Genomic DNA, 14,987 nt, shown 5'->3' with positions numbered 1-14,987 from the left:
TTCCCCAGATCTCAATCCAATCAGGATTTATGGGATGTAGTGGACAAACAAGTCTGATCCATGGAGGCTCCACCTACATGTACAGAACTTAAAGGATCTGCTGCTAAAGTCTTGGTGTCAGATACCACCGCACACCTTTAGAGGTCTTGTGGAGTCCATGCCAGGCAGGTGCTTTTAATGTTTAACTAATGGTGTAAACGTACAGTACTGTCATTATATCTGCTACTCTTGTATTATGAAGTATACCTGAAGTGTAGCACACAGACTTAGTCATATAATAGAGCTGAGATAATCCAGAGCCAGGCCAGGCAGCAGATCGACTGGCTCAACATATCGACTGTCTGCTAGCCAATGATGGTTTGTGACATTGTATATGGTTTAGGGCACTATATAAATAAAAACCTATAGAAACTGTAATACTTCTGTCATTCAATACAAGAATTTAAGTTATCAAGAAGTTTCCAACATAGAAAAAAAGCACTGTAGAAAAAGTGTAGAAAAAAGGGCTGCACCTGCAAGTTCAGTGACTGTGCTCTGTCGTCCAGCTTCAGGTCTTTCTTTACGTACGCCATGAGCTTCTGCTCTGGTGCAGGAAATGACAGCTTCAGGAATCCAATAACAATCCGCAGGGTGGAGAGAGCTGCAGAAATCTCATTCAAAAACTGGAAATCATTCATGATGCAGTTCCTTTCGTTGGTTTTCAAGGGTTCCTGTTGGGGAAAAACCCGTAAATTATCATAAAAGCATGATAATTTTCAATAAGAGGCAACAAATAAATAAAGTTTTTGAGCATAATGATTTTTATCATCCACTTTTTTAATAAAATGCAAGATAAACACTTCTACTGTGAAATGTCCTTTGTTACTTAATCTTATTTTCAGAGTATTTTGCTGAGAGACATCATCAATAGACACAATAATGAAGAATGACATGACTGTAACAGTGCTTCTCTTTATTATAATAAAACATGAAACATTAATGTAGAGCGGTATCATTTCATACCAGCTTGTCCTGCACTGTTCTGAAAAAGGCACGCAGCGTTGTTCCAGTGTCGTGTTTAAATAATGGAAGTGTCTGAAGGAGAAAAATGAGATGGGATGAAAAAAAACAACACATTAAAATAATCTAATGTAAACAGTTACAGTCTGAATAATGAAACAGCTTTTTAACTAAACCTCAACAATATGCCAAACATTTATTCTGATTATTTCACATCAATATCAAAGAACAACAAATCCGTTTACACTCGTTGACACTGGAGGGTCCTACCACTCATGATACAAAAACATCTCCTTACAGAAAATATCACCATATCTACAATAAACATGTTTTTTAATCTGTTTATGTGGAGCTTCCATGTCCCTGTGAATGAGTTCTTGCTAGATAATCCCAAGCTGTCAGAGCTGCTGTTCTAGAGAATGAATTCACACCTGATGACTTGTCTCAGTGTAGGTGCAGAAAACAGTCATGTGTTCCTGTGCTAGGTTTTTTCAGCATGTGCTGGAGGTGACACTGGATAATGATAATGATCCATGTTGAAGCAAACTGAGTAACTTTATGGTGGGGTGATCAAACTTTACACAGCACTGTATCTTATTTTCTGAAGCCTGAAAGCAGCTTAAAAAATTGCTTACAGTGACTTGATCATGGGTTTCTCTTTGAAGAATCGATCTATTATCTGCCGCTCCACAGTTTGAAAGTTATAGTTGGTGCTCTGTTTCCCGTCCTCGTACACCATGTGGTCGATGTTTGAAATGGCAATAGTGAGGAAGTCTTGCTCAGGAACACAAGTGATGACATGGGAAGGCTTGAGCTCCTGAGCAGTGATCACCTTAAACACAGGAACAATAATGATGATGATAATAATAATAATAATAATAATAATAATAAAACATTACCATGACGTTTTAATGGGCCATGTTCATAATTATATGACAGCAGTGAATTTTAATTATTGAACAGAAATGAAATATAAAGATGAATAATGACTATTATTAATATTGTTTCAAACAAACAGAAAATAGCTTTTGAATTAAATTAATTGTGTAGATACAGGGTGATTCAGTACAATTGTGGATCACAGTACAATTCTAATTAAACTGGTTTATAATATGTATTTAATTTACCCCTAGTGATGAAAAGCATAAAAACACAAAACTATTCTCTTCTAGAACGTACTCTTTTTCTGTTACACACACAGTGTCTTGAGTTCCAGTGCAGATGTAACAGTGTACCTGTCTGCTGTCGGTTGGTCTTTTCTATGAAATCGTTCTGCGTCTGTACGAGGTACTTGTTATAATCTGAGCCACGGAGCCTTCTGTTGGTAGGAGGTCCAGGATCGTTAAGTCATCTTTTTCCTTCAGCTTGGCTGTAGGAAAAAGAACAATTTTCGTGATGATTTAACACACTCTCAGGTCATTTTCTAGCCGGTGTATATACGTATACAACACAGCTGGACCTATTTCATAGATTTACTCTTACAGTGGTGCAAAGATGAAATTAAAAAAAAACTTACAATTAATTGACTTTAAATGTTCCATAACAGCTTCATAATTTCAGCACTTTCGCTGAAGTCCTGTTGTTCATGATCTAAAGAAGAACAAAAAAGACAAGATCATTAAAAACATAGTACAACAGTAATTACTGATAACAACCTAAACGAATCACTCTCTACAATTCTCTTCATTAACTGTAAAATGTTTTATAAAAATATGTTAACACAGATTCTTGCCCCATTGTGTGTGTACATATCAAAGACAACGATCCACATCAGTTTACATCCATCTCACCTGCCACATTCTCCTTCCTGAAGGTGTTAATAGGCACATTATTGTAACACTGCAGATCCAGATTCATAAAATAGCACATCAGTTTCTGCTGAAGGCTCAGAACCTGAGGGAGATATCTGATGTGTCCAATGTGAACATGCTGTAAATACAAAAATAAATATAAATGACTTATGTGGTGTTCAATCTTCTCTGCAATAGACTGCAGGGTTTTATTCCAACCAATCAGGAGCCACAGCTGCATCATAGTAACGGTCAGCTACTTTCTCTATATGCAGAGTTGTATGAATGATGTGTGAACAAATTATAATCACTATAATCATAAAACTCGTACGCTTTTTAGGAGTTCTGAGAGAAGAGGAACATTTTTCCTTTCATCTTCCTGCTCAATTAAGTGACTGAAGCGCTGGATGGTCATCCTCTGTGTGAAGCTCCACATGATCGGAAGGTTGAACAATCCAGATGTGGGCAGGTCCTTCAGTGCTAGCTCCTTACTGTAGATCATCTTTTCCAAAGTACCCAGGCCTGCCAACCTCAGCATATTACTCTGAACCTCCAATAGCTGTGTCTCAAAATTCTTCAGAAACATCACAAATTATAATAAGATTCAAATCCAAAGATTGTTCAATTGCAGTAATATTGTTTATCATAAAGGGTTTGTAAATAAAAATAAAAAAGCACTCTGATAACCATCTGGTAAAAAAGAAAACTAAGTTCAGTCTTAGACTACAAGTGAAAGTGAAATTTTACCTGAAAGAAGGCATGAAGTCTTTGGTGAATGACTTTCTCCCATTCCTCCCGTTTTTCCTCACTGTCTGTTATTTGGATCTGTCTGAAGGTTCGGCTCTGAATGAGAGCAAGCACACAGTTACAAGTTTTTGTCCTTTCAAATACTGAGATTAAAAACCCCCCTACTTGGATTGTATTAGCTTTATCTGGAGATACACTGTCTATGTGAGATATCATAAGCATACTAAAATCCACCATGTCAGGAATTTGTATATGTTTATGATATTACAAAGCCTGGGACAGCCAGAAATCCTTCAGTCTTTATTTTGTTATGAAGAACCCTTTTTATTTGTCAAAAGTCAGTGGTCTGTTCTCTAATGAATAACCAGGTCTCAGATGAGCTTCAGTTTGCTGTTTTCTATGACGTCTGGTTCATCTCAAAGTTTCTTCACAGCACTGGTTCTTCTGATTACTAACTCATTACCAATAATATATAAATTTACTGTAGTTCTCCTGCAGTGTAGAGATGGAGACTTCTCCTAATGGGCATGATGCAACAATTATGTTCATTAAAAAAATAATGGCGAGCAGAAAACAGGAGATATTACCAGAGGAGCTCTCCAAGATGAACCTCAGAAACAAGTGGACGGTCATCTCAGCATCTTGCTCACTCTTTCCTAAAGCTTGGGCGAGCAGCTCAATGTCCTTCTGAAGGTGGTCAAAGAGGTGCTTCCTGATATTCAGTGCTCCTTGTGGCATCTCCGTGAGATTCTGAACATCCTGAACAACACCAACACAGGAACATCACACAGTTCAACATCTCCTGTTAAAACCACCAGCACTACAAAATTAACCATTAAACCACTTGCTAAATGATAAACTAGCTAATTAACCCTCTAATAATCATTTGATTACAACTTAAATATTTGTGGGTCCTTGGTTATTTTGTAGAACTTTTTTTTTAGAACAGTTGTATACCTATTTTTATTTTAATTTGGAACATACCTCAGTGTGTTCAGTTGTACCCCAGATCATGGAGGAGTGTATTAATGCTCGCACCAAGTGGAGGTTAGCGCCATAAAGACTTCTCTCTCCAACCTGCTCCTTCCGTCTGCTAGGATCACCAGGTTGTGACCTCTTCCGCTGCCCTGTACATTACTTATTTCAACAAAAATCCCTTGTAATTAAACCAAATAAAAATGATAAAATTACTAAAATCACCAGATGCAATCACTCATAAAATGCAATGTTTTTTAATTCTTAGTTTTCATAAAGAAAGTTGTTGTTAAAATTAATTTGGCGCATGTCTTTAGGTAAACATCATGGGCTTTTTTGATCTATTCTGGTTTTAAGATGATTACTGCTATATATTGCTCTTTATATTCATGCATTTAACATTTACCTGAACTCTGTGAAACCTTCTACTGGTATGTGTCTCTCACCACCAACTTTACTGCCACAGTTAGCACACACTGATGTTACATATGGTCTCCCACACTAGGTTAAAAGCAAACAATAATTCATGGTGTTATTACAGTACACAATGAAATATGAGCAAATTTCAAAAGCAGTATTTGAGAGATGAAGTCGATACTCACATTTCCAATTAAAACAGGTTCTCCACAAACACACACTGGGGAGAAAGAAAATTCATTCATAGAAGGAAAAAGAAACTACTGTGAACATGAGGAGCATTGAGTTCTGTACAGGAAATGGAGACAAGGAACACCCTTGAAGTCCAATATCAGCTTAAATAGTGAGAAGACAGGGAGCATAGTTGAGCACAGATTCCATTAAAATACAAACTTATTAATTCAATGACTGAAAAACGAGGAAAAATTGGACCTCACATAGCACCTCACATTGAGATGTTAATCACTTCTGACTGCCCATCACACAGCTACCGCTCCATAACGGGGCATCGGACACACATTATAAACTTATGTAGTGTGCACTTTATAAATATAATATGGATTTGGATACATCAATTAAAGCAGATAGAAACCTTACCCCATATCTTCAGATTTTCTGCTTGAGCTTCGGATTTAAAGTTTTTAATCCAGTCTTTTATTTCATTTATTGTGTTAGGCATAGTTGGGATGAAGGAATCCTGTACAACAGAAAAGTGTATGTTTGAGGAGAAAAGGAAACATTATCAATGTAGGCTTTACAGAAGTGTTTCGAGCAGGCTGTATTCCTCATTGCTGTTTTATTCCACCAGAACCACACTGTGCAATCACTGCTTACACCCTCGAACCCCAATATTAGCTAGACTGGATATTGTAGGAATGTGTATTTCTGATTCTCTGTCTGTCTGACTCTGGTTTTTGGGAAAATATTGAGTTCCGTAAATCCATCAGTTTTTCACTATAATGTAATTTGTGCTGCTGCTACAGGATATTTTGAAGACTTGTACATTAAATCAGTTTATTTTAATTAATTTATTTGAACTTATAGTGAATATTTAGAAATGTATTTTTGTCCTAATGTATTATTCTATTTTGGTCAGATGGTTAGTTTTTAGGCATTTTAACCCTATGTGTAAATAACCCAGTTGAAATGTTTAGTGTTTCTATTTGACTGCTACTCTAGTGTTAGTAATTCACTACAACATACCTCTGGTTTTAAAGCTCAAAAGATCAAGGTGCTCAGGTATACAGAGCTAGTGTAAGAGAATGACAAAATTCTGCTTTTAGATTTGTTGGTGTTAACCCAGACAATAAAGAGTGATTTTTTTTTTTTTTTTAACAAAAATAGTGTCTAACTGACAGGACTCACTGTATGAAAGATCATCACTTTCTCACATAATGTAGAAGATCTCAAAACCTGAACTTTGCACTGACAGGTAATTAGCCACAAAACTTTAAACAACTGATGAATTACTCTGTAAAGTACCGACCTTGCAGTTTCCTGGACTGAAGCACAGAGCGTTTAGCAGTTTCATCTCTGGCGCTGTAGAAATGTGTGCTACTAGGGCAGTGTGTAAGATAATCTGTGACAGACTGCAATCCTCAAGCTCTGATTGAGAGATTTTAACAAGCTGACCCCAGCTGGTGTCTGCGTTTGACTTCATCTTCATCTTCGTGATCTAAAATGAGTTACAGAGGAGTGTGTGTGATGTAGAGTCTATAAGATCATTAGTCAAGTTCCCTAATACTCAGATCATATGTTGTGCTTCATTCACATTATAAATGGCTTGAACTATGCAGCAAAGACATGCAACGACTTAAGAAACTCCAGTTTAGATATATAGTTATCATATTGATACTAACAATGATTAATCACAAGCTAAACATCTGTGTAATGCATGGCAGAGACATGGCAGAAGACTCTGTTGTCAATCATCATGCACTGATGTAAGTAAAAAATAAAGAATTCTAAGTGTATGAACACTTCTCACCAGAGAGCCTGTACTGTCGGCTGAAGCTGTGTTCTGTGTGAGCTGCCTGAATGCAGCTAATGCCATACACACCCGGAAACACGCGCTGCCTTCAAACTCCTGGTAAATCAAACACATCATGATGTATATAGTCCGGTTATTTTCAAACAGCACATCAGCACATATACACAAAGATAACCATCACTAATTATTTTCTACACAAACAATAGAAACAAAACTAATAATTCAGATTATTACTATAATTACTATTATTATTTAAGTCCAAACCTGTGCAATCTCATGTGAAGGCTCTTTTAAAGCTCTGAACGAGTCTACGACTATCTTCTCATACATTTGTCCATACATCAGGAACTGATCCACTGCTCGTGTAGAGTCCTGTTAAATTGTTACATTGAGAATAAAATTACAGCTTTACAATAAAAAATGTTTCGAAATGTACAGATTATTTATCAAAAATAAACTTACATTCAATTTAATAATCATGACTGAAAGACAAAAATGTATGTTGTGTAGGCTGTTCATTTGTTCCTTCATAACATGTTAATTCATTCCCAACTTCACATCTGATGAATTTCTGGAGAAGAATGTGCAGATTTGTACCTGTTCTTCTAACACCAGACTCGGTATAGTCCACTGAAACCGCTCACTCTGTCCCAGTTGATGGACCAGGCTGAATCCATGTGTCTCACAGATGTTGCGTAAAAGGAATATCTGTATCCACGGGTTGTCCGTGTCAGACAAAAGCTGTTTCAAGCGTTGTAGGAGATGTCTGCACTTTTCAGCATCATCTGTGACATCTAAAGTATAAGCACAGAAATGAACAGGGGTTTTCCATTAATCCTCAAAAAAGTTTTAGACGTTAACACCACCACATGGTTATGCCTGTGTAAAGCTCCTGTAAAACACTATTATTTATTTTCTACTGTAATTCTTTCAAAATAAAAGTGTCTAATTGCCCTAAAAAGCATACATCTCTATTGGATTACAGAAACTTTATGGTTTGTCTGTTACTAGGTATTGATTTATTTGTTTCCAGTCTCTAAAAGCTACTTCTAAATTTGGGTAAAAAATAGCTAGAAGAAACTTTAAAATGTGGAGGATGATGTTGTAGTGCTAACGAAAGTAATGTGTGTTGCCTTTTCATGTGTGTGTGGAGCTGCTCATACAGTACACACATTTTTTAACTGCACTGTGCTTGTGAATGAGAGTGTCAAAGTAACTGGAACAGTTCATTTTATTGACGTGAATGAGATAAGGAATGAAAGAAACGTAGGTTACATTAGAATATAGCAACTAAATGGTCTAAACTTTGTGTGGCTTTCACACAAAAATCACGTCCATGTGAATGTGTGCAAGGACAGAAAAAGTCACATTAAAAAGAACATATAGAGGTTGTATTCTGAAAGTAATATTTTGAAGGACCTTCACACAGTACAATCCTGATGGCCTCAGATGCAACCGTGATGGCAAACCGCAGTTTTGCGATGGTGTGTAGATCCTCAGAAATCATGTTCTGGTCAGACTCGATAAACACACAGGTACCAAGACATTTGACTGCCTTGTTTATGAGACATCCTTGACTGGAAAAGCGGATGTGATCCTGCAGAATATTTTAATAAGTACAGTTTATAAAACAGAATATTAAGCTGAATAAATCTAAGCTTTTTCAATGTTGTTGTTTGGATGTTTCACACTGATGCATGGCCATTGTAAAATGGCATGATGTGTTGGATCAAGTGCTATTCTATGTGCTGCATTAGTGGGATGACAACAGGATTTGTGTTACTTCCATGACTTTATATTTGCTATGTTGGTTTCACTAATGCTCTTGATCATCCTACAAGCACTTTACACAGATTAATCTGATTTATAATAGCTGCTAGAAGAGTTTTATATTATAACGCCTTGGAGCAATTCGAGAGACAGTGCTGACCTCGATGCTGCGCACCACCATGAAGTAGATTTCATCAGCGTTCCTCTCGTTTGATTTCACAGCCTCTTTAATGAACATCTGGAGCTGAGGTGCTGTTTCCTCCATTCTGGCCCCCCCAAAAAACAAACAAACACCAGCTCTTAATTTTAGGTGATTAGGTGATTTCACTTAAAATAATAGCATGATGATACAAATATCACAATGCTAACAAATTCTAGATTCTGATTGGTCAAAAGTAAGAACATTATATTGGTATAGCTTAATATATTCTCTTAAACATACTGCAAGAAAACCACTGCCATTCAATTAGAGGTCAGTATTCACAATTATAAGATCCACTGCATCACGTTTTACTTTTACTCTCTAATGCTGGACAACTATTCTACGAGCAGAGATCCAAATGAACACAATACCCGCATTTCAGTAGGATCTTGAGTACGAGAGACTGGACAGCCGGGTCTGGGTTCATGTACTGCTGTAATGTGGACCTCCCACTTGTAGCTATAGAAATATGTTCATATCACTTAAGAAGAAACAATCTTTTACATTAAGGTTATTCATTCTTATTCATTTTAATACTGTTTATTTGTTTATTTTCTTTATGTAGCATAAATTTGAAGACCATTTTCACTACTGCAGGTAGTATTTTGTCTAATTCAGTCATATATATATTTTTTTATATATTTCAGGACATTTTGATTATAAAATACTGATTAATTCACACACTGTACACAAACTACATTTCATTACAAGTTCTTAAATCATTACCTTCTGTAGATGGGCTACATCTTACATAGTCCATGAGTTTGTTCAGTACGTTGTCAGTCAGCTGCTCTTTGCTACTGATAAAGTTCCACATGAACTCCACGAAGAAGGAATTGCACTTTCTTCTAAATCGGTTCACTTTCAGAAAGGTGTCTCTGGTAAAACAGGAAAGAAGTGTACACTTAGAAGTTTCTAAAGGTTAGAATTTTTGAATTTCTTTCTGCAAGAATAAAATGATAAACATTTAATTGAGATATTCTTACTTGGCCACAACTCCACAAGGTTTGTAGTCTTTACTGATCGGTGTTTTGCATTTCCTACACTGTGAGTCTTCATGGTCCTTTAAACAAGAAATGTGAAACATGTGTCCACATTCCACCTCAGCTGTGTTGTCCTCTGTGAAGTCTTTATCACAGTAGCCACATACGACTCTGACATAAGAGAATATAAGTTTTACAGTAGCTTTCTAACCTTTAATTATTATATATGCTTGCAAGTGACCTCTTACAATCGTCAGTTGTCTATTGTACAATGTACACTGGTCAGTCACTGAGGCAATTGACATTTAATAACCTGTCGTTCTTGAAGTTCTCTCAAACTTAATGTTACATAATTCAGTAAAAGCTGAAAATTTGTGGAGAAAAAAAATTTATTAATTACCCTAATATTGTTTATACACTGATCAGCCATAACATTAAAACCACCTGCCTATTGTACAGTTCCATTTTGTAGAGCCAAAACAGCTCCGAGTCATTGAGGCATGGACTCCACAGACCTCTGATGGTGTGCTGTGGTATCTGAGACTAAGACTTTAGCAGCAGATTCTTTTGGACTTATCTTGAACTTGTTTGTTGGGCACATCCAACAGATGCTGGATCAAATTAAGATGTTCTTCAAACTGTTCCTGAGTGGTTTATTAAGTGTGTCAGGTACCTGCTGAAAGAGGCCATGAACTCCAGGACTCAAGGTTTTCAGGAAACCTTTTCAACAGTTTGTGCTACAGAAGCTTTAATGTGGGATCAGACCAGATGAACTGGCCTTCACTACACACACATCCTTGTACCTTTATTGAGCATTTTTCATCTAACCCTAAGGTACCATTAACATTCCACAGCACCTGCTGTTTTGGAGAATCTCTGACCCAAACGACTACAAATCACAGTTTAGCCCGTGATAAAGTCACTCAGATTCATACACGTACTAATTTTTCCTGCTTCCGACACATCGACTTCAAGAACTGACTTTTCACTTGCTGTGTAATGCATCAGACCCTGACAGGTGACACTAACAAGATCATCAGTGTTCCTCACTTCAACCAGTGAATCTGTGGTTTTAATGTTAAGGCTGATTGATGTATAATCACTTTAATTCCTTGTAACATGGACCAGTGGATACCATACTGATGCAACATGCTTATAAACTGACACCTCAGTAAAAAAGTCGATAAATTCAAACATATAAATGGCTAAATTTGAAGATCGATACAGTACAGACTCAATAGTTTTTCCTCATAAGTTATTTAAGATATTTAGCTGCACAGACACTTTTTTCATCATTATACTGATATCAGTTGTTAATGTTTGTGTGTTAAAGTGAAACGTTTGTTGTTGTTCTCATCTGACAGACTCACTTAAACACATTACAAGCATTCTTGCTACATTTAGCCAGAGTCAGGATGACTTGATCAATCACAAATTCCATCTGTTTCCCTTCTTCTGAGTTTAGTTTCTGCACAAATATAACATTGAGGGTTATTTACAGGATGATCATTAATAATACATAATGATTTATTAAACTTAAAAAGAATGGAAAAGAATTGTCATACCTTCCACGCAAACAACAAGTTTCTTACAAGAATGATCAGCAATTTCTTTTCCATTTCCTGCTCATTTTGTAGGAGGTGGTCCATCAGTAGATAGATTATCCAGCTACTTTGCCAAATAAGTCTGAAATATGAAACAGGTATCAGTGAGCTGTTTTTTGTGTGTGCCATAAATGTCTGTAACTTCAGTATTATGCAACTTGATATTTCGAGATGTTGCTTATGGTGTAACTTAGTTACACCATAAGCAACAGTTAAAAAATTGAATGGGTCAAATGGTACAGTCCTCACACCATGAACTTATCACATGATGCTATTCTAATTATTTCTATTGTCGACTGAAGAAAGTTGACTTGAACCCTGGGATCATTTAAATAGGTTTCACAAGCAATTTTAATCAACAAAAATAAAACATTATTCATTATTCTATGTAAAATAGCATGTTATCCAAAACATCAGCTCATGAATAAGTCTGGAGTTAGGTCTGAGATCTGAATAATGATGTTTGTAATTTCTCTATTAAATCCTGACTGCAGACCCTTAAATCGGAATATGATCCAGTGCCAGTTTTTGTAATATCATATAGCTGGTTAACAGAAAAAGAGATCATAAATGTCATGTAAGTAAAACCCCTGTTAATATGTCTTTCATTTGTCTTTAAGTATTAAATGAATGTCAGAACATACCTGACTTTTGTGATTAGCATTTCTGCATTTTCAGCATGACATGATATCACCGAGTCCTCTGAAAGTATCAAGTCAACAGTCACAGACAGGGACTTCACTTTCTTTAGCCACTCCTGGCAGCTGACAAAATCTTTCAACTCATTTTCTTTTGGTTGAAGGCCCTGAAGAACCTGGCTGAGTGCCTTCAAAATAACAATATATTAATATACATCAAGTGTATATGATTGTGTTCTTCTGATGTGGATTGACTTCTGAATGGCAAAAATGAAACTCAAACAAAAATAAATCTTACCTCAGTTGCTTCCCCAGCAGTGACCACATCCATGTTTTGGGAAAATAAAGTGTAGAGAAGCTGATGGTTGTCATGCATATACTTATTAACTACATACAGCCATGGCAGAGGAACAGAGTCAGGATCTTTTCCCGTTAAATTGTGATAGAGACGTGGTGTGAGTCTAGTGAGTGTATCTGAAAAAGACTGCAGAACAGAACAGTTTTAGCAAATATACTGAAAACGAGAATAAAACCAAAGAACACAAATGAAACCTACAGACACTGGGAGACCTCCATAAAAACTCTCTCAGTATAGCTTGTCACTTTAAATCATTACTTTTTCCATTTATGTATAAAGTATGAAATATAACCATAATACATTGTTATTCATCATTTTTAGAATTTGGTAATTTATTTGATTAATACCAGTGGTATTATACCACCACGAGATTGATCTATACAAGCAACAAGCAACTGGCTTGTGGCCATCTATAATTATGCAACATTAAGTCAACGAATCAACTCAGTAGAATTTTTTTATTGCTCCTAATTTTTCTGAATACCTCAGAAAATACTTCCTTCTTCACTTACCTTATTTAGTTCATGTGGACATGATGGCATTGAGATGTTTACAAGATCTTCAGAAAACAGAGCAAACAGCTTATGGCCTTGTGTGATGCTTTTAATCCAGGGGAGAGGTATCAGTTCTTCAAACTTCTCAAAGTACCTTTTAGAAGGCTTAACACATGGTCCTAGGAGAGTATATATGACTGAGTGAAGATGTACATACATGGAAATTCTTCATTACATACTTGGATTAACACTTGTGTTGAAAAAAAAAATCAGTCACATTGGTTACAAAGAAATCCGGGATTGTTTGGAATTTCAGATTTTATTTCCTGGTATTCACATCTAAACGTGGTAAAGGACATAAAACACAGAACTTTCCTGGTATCAGTAGCACCCACACTTTACCTTTCTTTGCTTATTTAAGGAAAGGAACAGATAGGTTTGATACGGTAAATTAAAGTAAATATCACTTTGCTTTTGCTCCTGTAAGAAATAAAAAATGCGTAGTGTAAAAATAAGATGATGATATTGAAGATCTTAATGAAGAACAAGAAGTTTATTCCAGCAAGCAGTGACAAAATACATGACGTACTTTGGGTTCATCGGAGTCAGTAAGAACAATGAGCAAATTCTGCTCAAGCCTTATATACAGTTTTCCCTTTTGGTAATTTAAATGAAGTTCCGCTTTGAATGTGTATTGAGTGTAAGAACTGAATGTCTCCCAAATGGTTGGGCTACACCTTGTTGTCTAGCTGATGTCTTTAAATGTTAATCATGGTCACGTACACCTTGTCTTGGTATTGTTACAATTGCTAGCACCCAAGTGGTCACTTTAAATGGTAATCGTGGTTCTTACACTCCTCTTCAGTATGTGAAATGCTGATCAGTTGACTTATGGTCAGTCTAAAACCTTCCACTTTCCCTCTGATGAAGTCCCTGTTGAATAGGCAATGTATTTTCGATCATTGTCTTGCTACAAGACTATTCCTGATGAACAACCTTTGTGTCTCATCTCAGCACAATCCAGTCTGCTCTTCTGATTCTCACTGCTGATCAGTGGTTTCCATCTTTTATTGCCCCTTTTATTTTTCTGCTCTTGAAGTCTTCTCCCAATAGTGTATTGTGACTTCACTGGACTCTTGATTTTGGGGATTTCATCCCATATCTCCAGTTTTTCATTTCTGCTGTTGCTTAGAACACCAGTTGTTATGTTTTTCAGTTTGTTACAGATTGTTGCAATGACTATGAGGAATGTGCAATGCCTCTAACTTATTCTCTTGCTTCAAAATGGCTTGCTTTTCTCCCATGGACAGGCCAAAATATTTCTAAGTGTTGATGTAGCTAGTTACTGTCTAAACAATAATCTAACAGGACATACCTGTGCAAAAAAACAGTGTTCCAATATTTCTACATCCTTAAAAACTGGGGGTATGATACAAAATGTGCTATGCTCTATGTCGTTACACATATCTACCTATAAATAGCAGTAAACGCTGAAAATCTAAACATTCAGTTACACCAGTAAACATGTTCTTGCTGTTATAAATACACATTTCTTTTTGCCATGATTTCTAGAGGGTTTGCATTTAGTTTTATCTGTGCAAATCGTGCTTCAATCTTATTAGGTTTTGTTTAATAAATCCACATTCACAATTCACACAGCCTTCGGTATGTCTTATCAATTTTACCCCATGAAATTTCACCAATGTAATTAATATCATTTAAATAGCGTACTGTAAGATTCAAATACTGTATTGTATTTTTTGTATTGTACAATAATGTAAAGAAAAAACATCAGTGTTTCAGGCAGCTCAAACATCATGTTTTACCTTCCAGATTGATGACACATGACCAAATCTCCTCAAATCTCTCTTTTAAAGCCCAGCTAAATGGGAAATGACGAGTCCATGACTTTGTCTGGTCTCCACTTGTTGACAGAACAGATACCTGCCCCTGATAGCTAGAAAATAGAGCAGAAAAAACATAAAAATGATAAAATATAAATATATAAATTAAATATATA

General features: G+C 36.1%; 2 protein-coding genes across 2 annotated transcripts in view; both read right to left on the bottom strand.

Annotated features, from left to right (window-relative positions):
- Positions 1 to 2,527: 2,527 nt before the first annotated feature.
- Positions 2,528 to 4,550, bottom strand: LOC125140576 (E3 ubiquitin-protein ligase RNF213-like). The gene is made up of 6 exons (XM_047809755.1): positions 4,521 to 4,550; positions 4,050 to 4,295; positions 3,537 to 3,632; positions 3,121 to 3,363; positions 2,790 to 2,928; positions 2,528 to 2,589 (listed from the first exon to the last, which is right to left on the bottom strand). Exons 1-6 carry the CDS (start codon positions 4,548 to 4,550, stop codon positions 2,528 to 2,530), a joined length of 816 nt encoding a protein of 271 aa, XP_047665711.1.
- LOC113656782 (E3 ubiquitin-protein ligase rnf213-alpha-like) overlaps positions 4,153 to 14,987 on the bottom strand; it is a 57,270-nt gene continuing 46,435 nt past the window's right edge. Inside the window, exons 41-60 of the mRNA XM_047809756.1 lie at positions 14,794 to 14,924; positions 12,986 to 13,146; positions 12,414 to 12,599; positions 12,122 to 12,303; positions 11,439 to 11,559; positions 11,244 to 11,341; positions 9,877 to 10,044; positions 9,617 to 9,768; positions 9,262 to 9,349; positions 8,849 to 8,954; positions 8,338 to 8,515; positions 7,516 to 7,712; positions 7,183 to 7,293; positions 6,916 to 7,014; positions 6,415 to 6,603; positions 5,526 to 5,625; positions 5,114 to 5,148; positions 4,918 to 5,012; positions 4,521 to 4,673; positions 4,153 to 4,295 (exon numbers count right to left, since the gene is read on the bottom strand). Of these exons, the coding sequence (XP_047665712.1) occupies positions 4,562 to 4,673; positions 4,918 to 5,012; positions 5,114 to 5,148; positions 5,526 to 5,625; positions 6,415 to 6,603; positions 6,916 to 7,014; positions 7,183 to 7,293; positions 7,516 to 7,712; positions 8,338 to 8,515; positions 8,849 to 8,954; positions 9,262 to 9,349; positions 9,617 to 9,768; positions 9,877 to 10,044; positions 11,244 to 11,341; positions 11,439 to 11,559; positions 12,122 to 12,303; positions 12,414 to 12,599; positions 12,986 to 13,146; positions 14,794 to 14,924 (2,509 nt within the window). The 3' untranslated portion in view covers positions 4,153 to 4,295; positions 4,521 to 4,561. The remainder of the gene's footprint in view (positions 4,296 to 4,520; positions 4,674 to 4,917; positions 5,013 to 5,113; positions 5,149 to 5,525; positions 5,626 to 6,414; positions 6,604 to 6,915; positions 7,015 to 7,182; positions 7,294 to 7,515; positions 7,713 to 8,337; positions 8,516 to 8,848; positions 8,955 to 9,261; positions 9,350 to 9,616; positions 9,769 to 9,876; positions 10,045 to 11,243; positions 11,342 to 11,438; positions 11,560 to 12,121; positions 12,304 to 12,413; positions 12,600 to 12,985; positions 13,147 to 14,793; positions 14,925 to 14,987) is intronic.

Source organism: Tachysurus fulvidraco, unplaced genomic scaffold, assembly GCF_022655615.1.
Source record: "Tachysurus fulvidraco isolate hzauxx_2018 unplaced genomic scaffold, HZAU_PFXX_2.0 HiC_scaffold_27_np12, whole genome shotgun sequence".
Taxonomy (NCBI): domain Eukaryota; kingdom Metazoa; phylum Chordata; class Actinopteri; order Siluriformes; family Bagridae; genus Tachysurus; species Tachysurus fulvidraco.
This window is presented reverse-complemented; position numbering and strand designations above follow the sequence as displayed.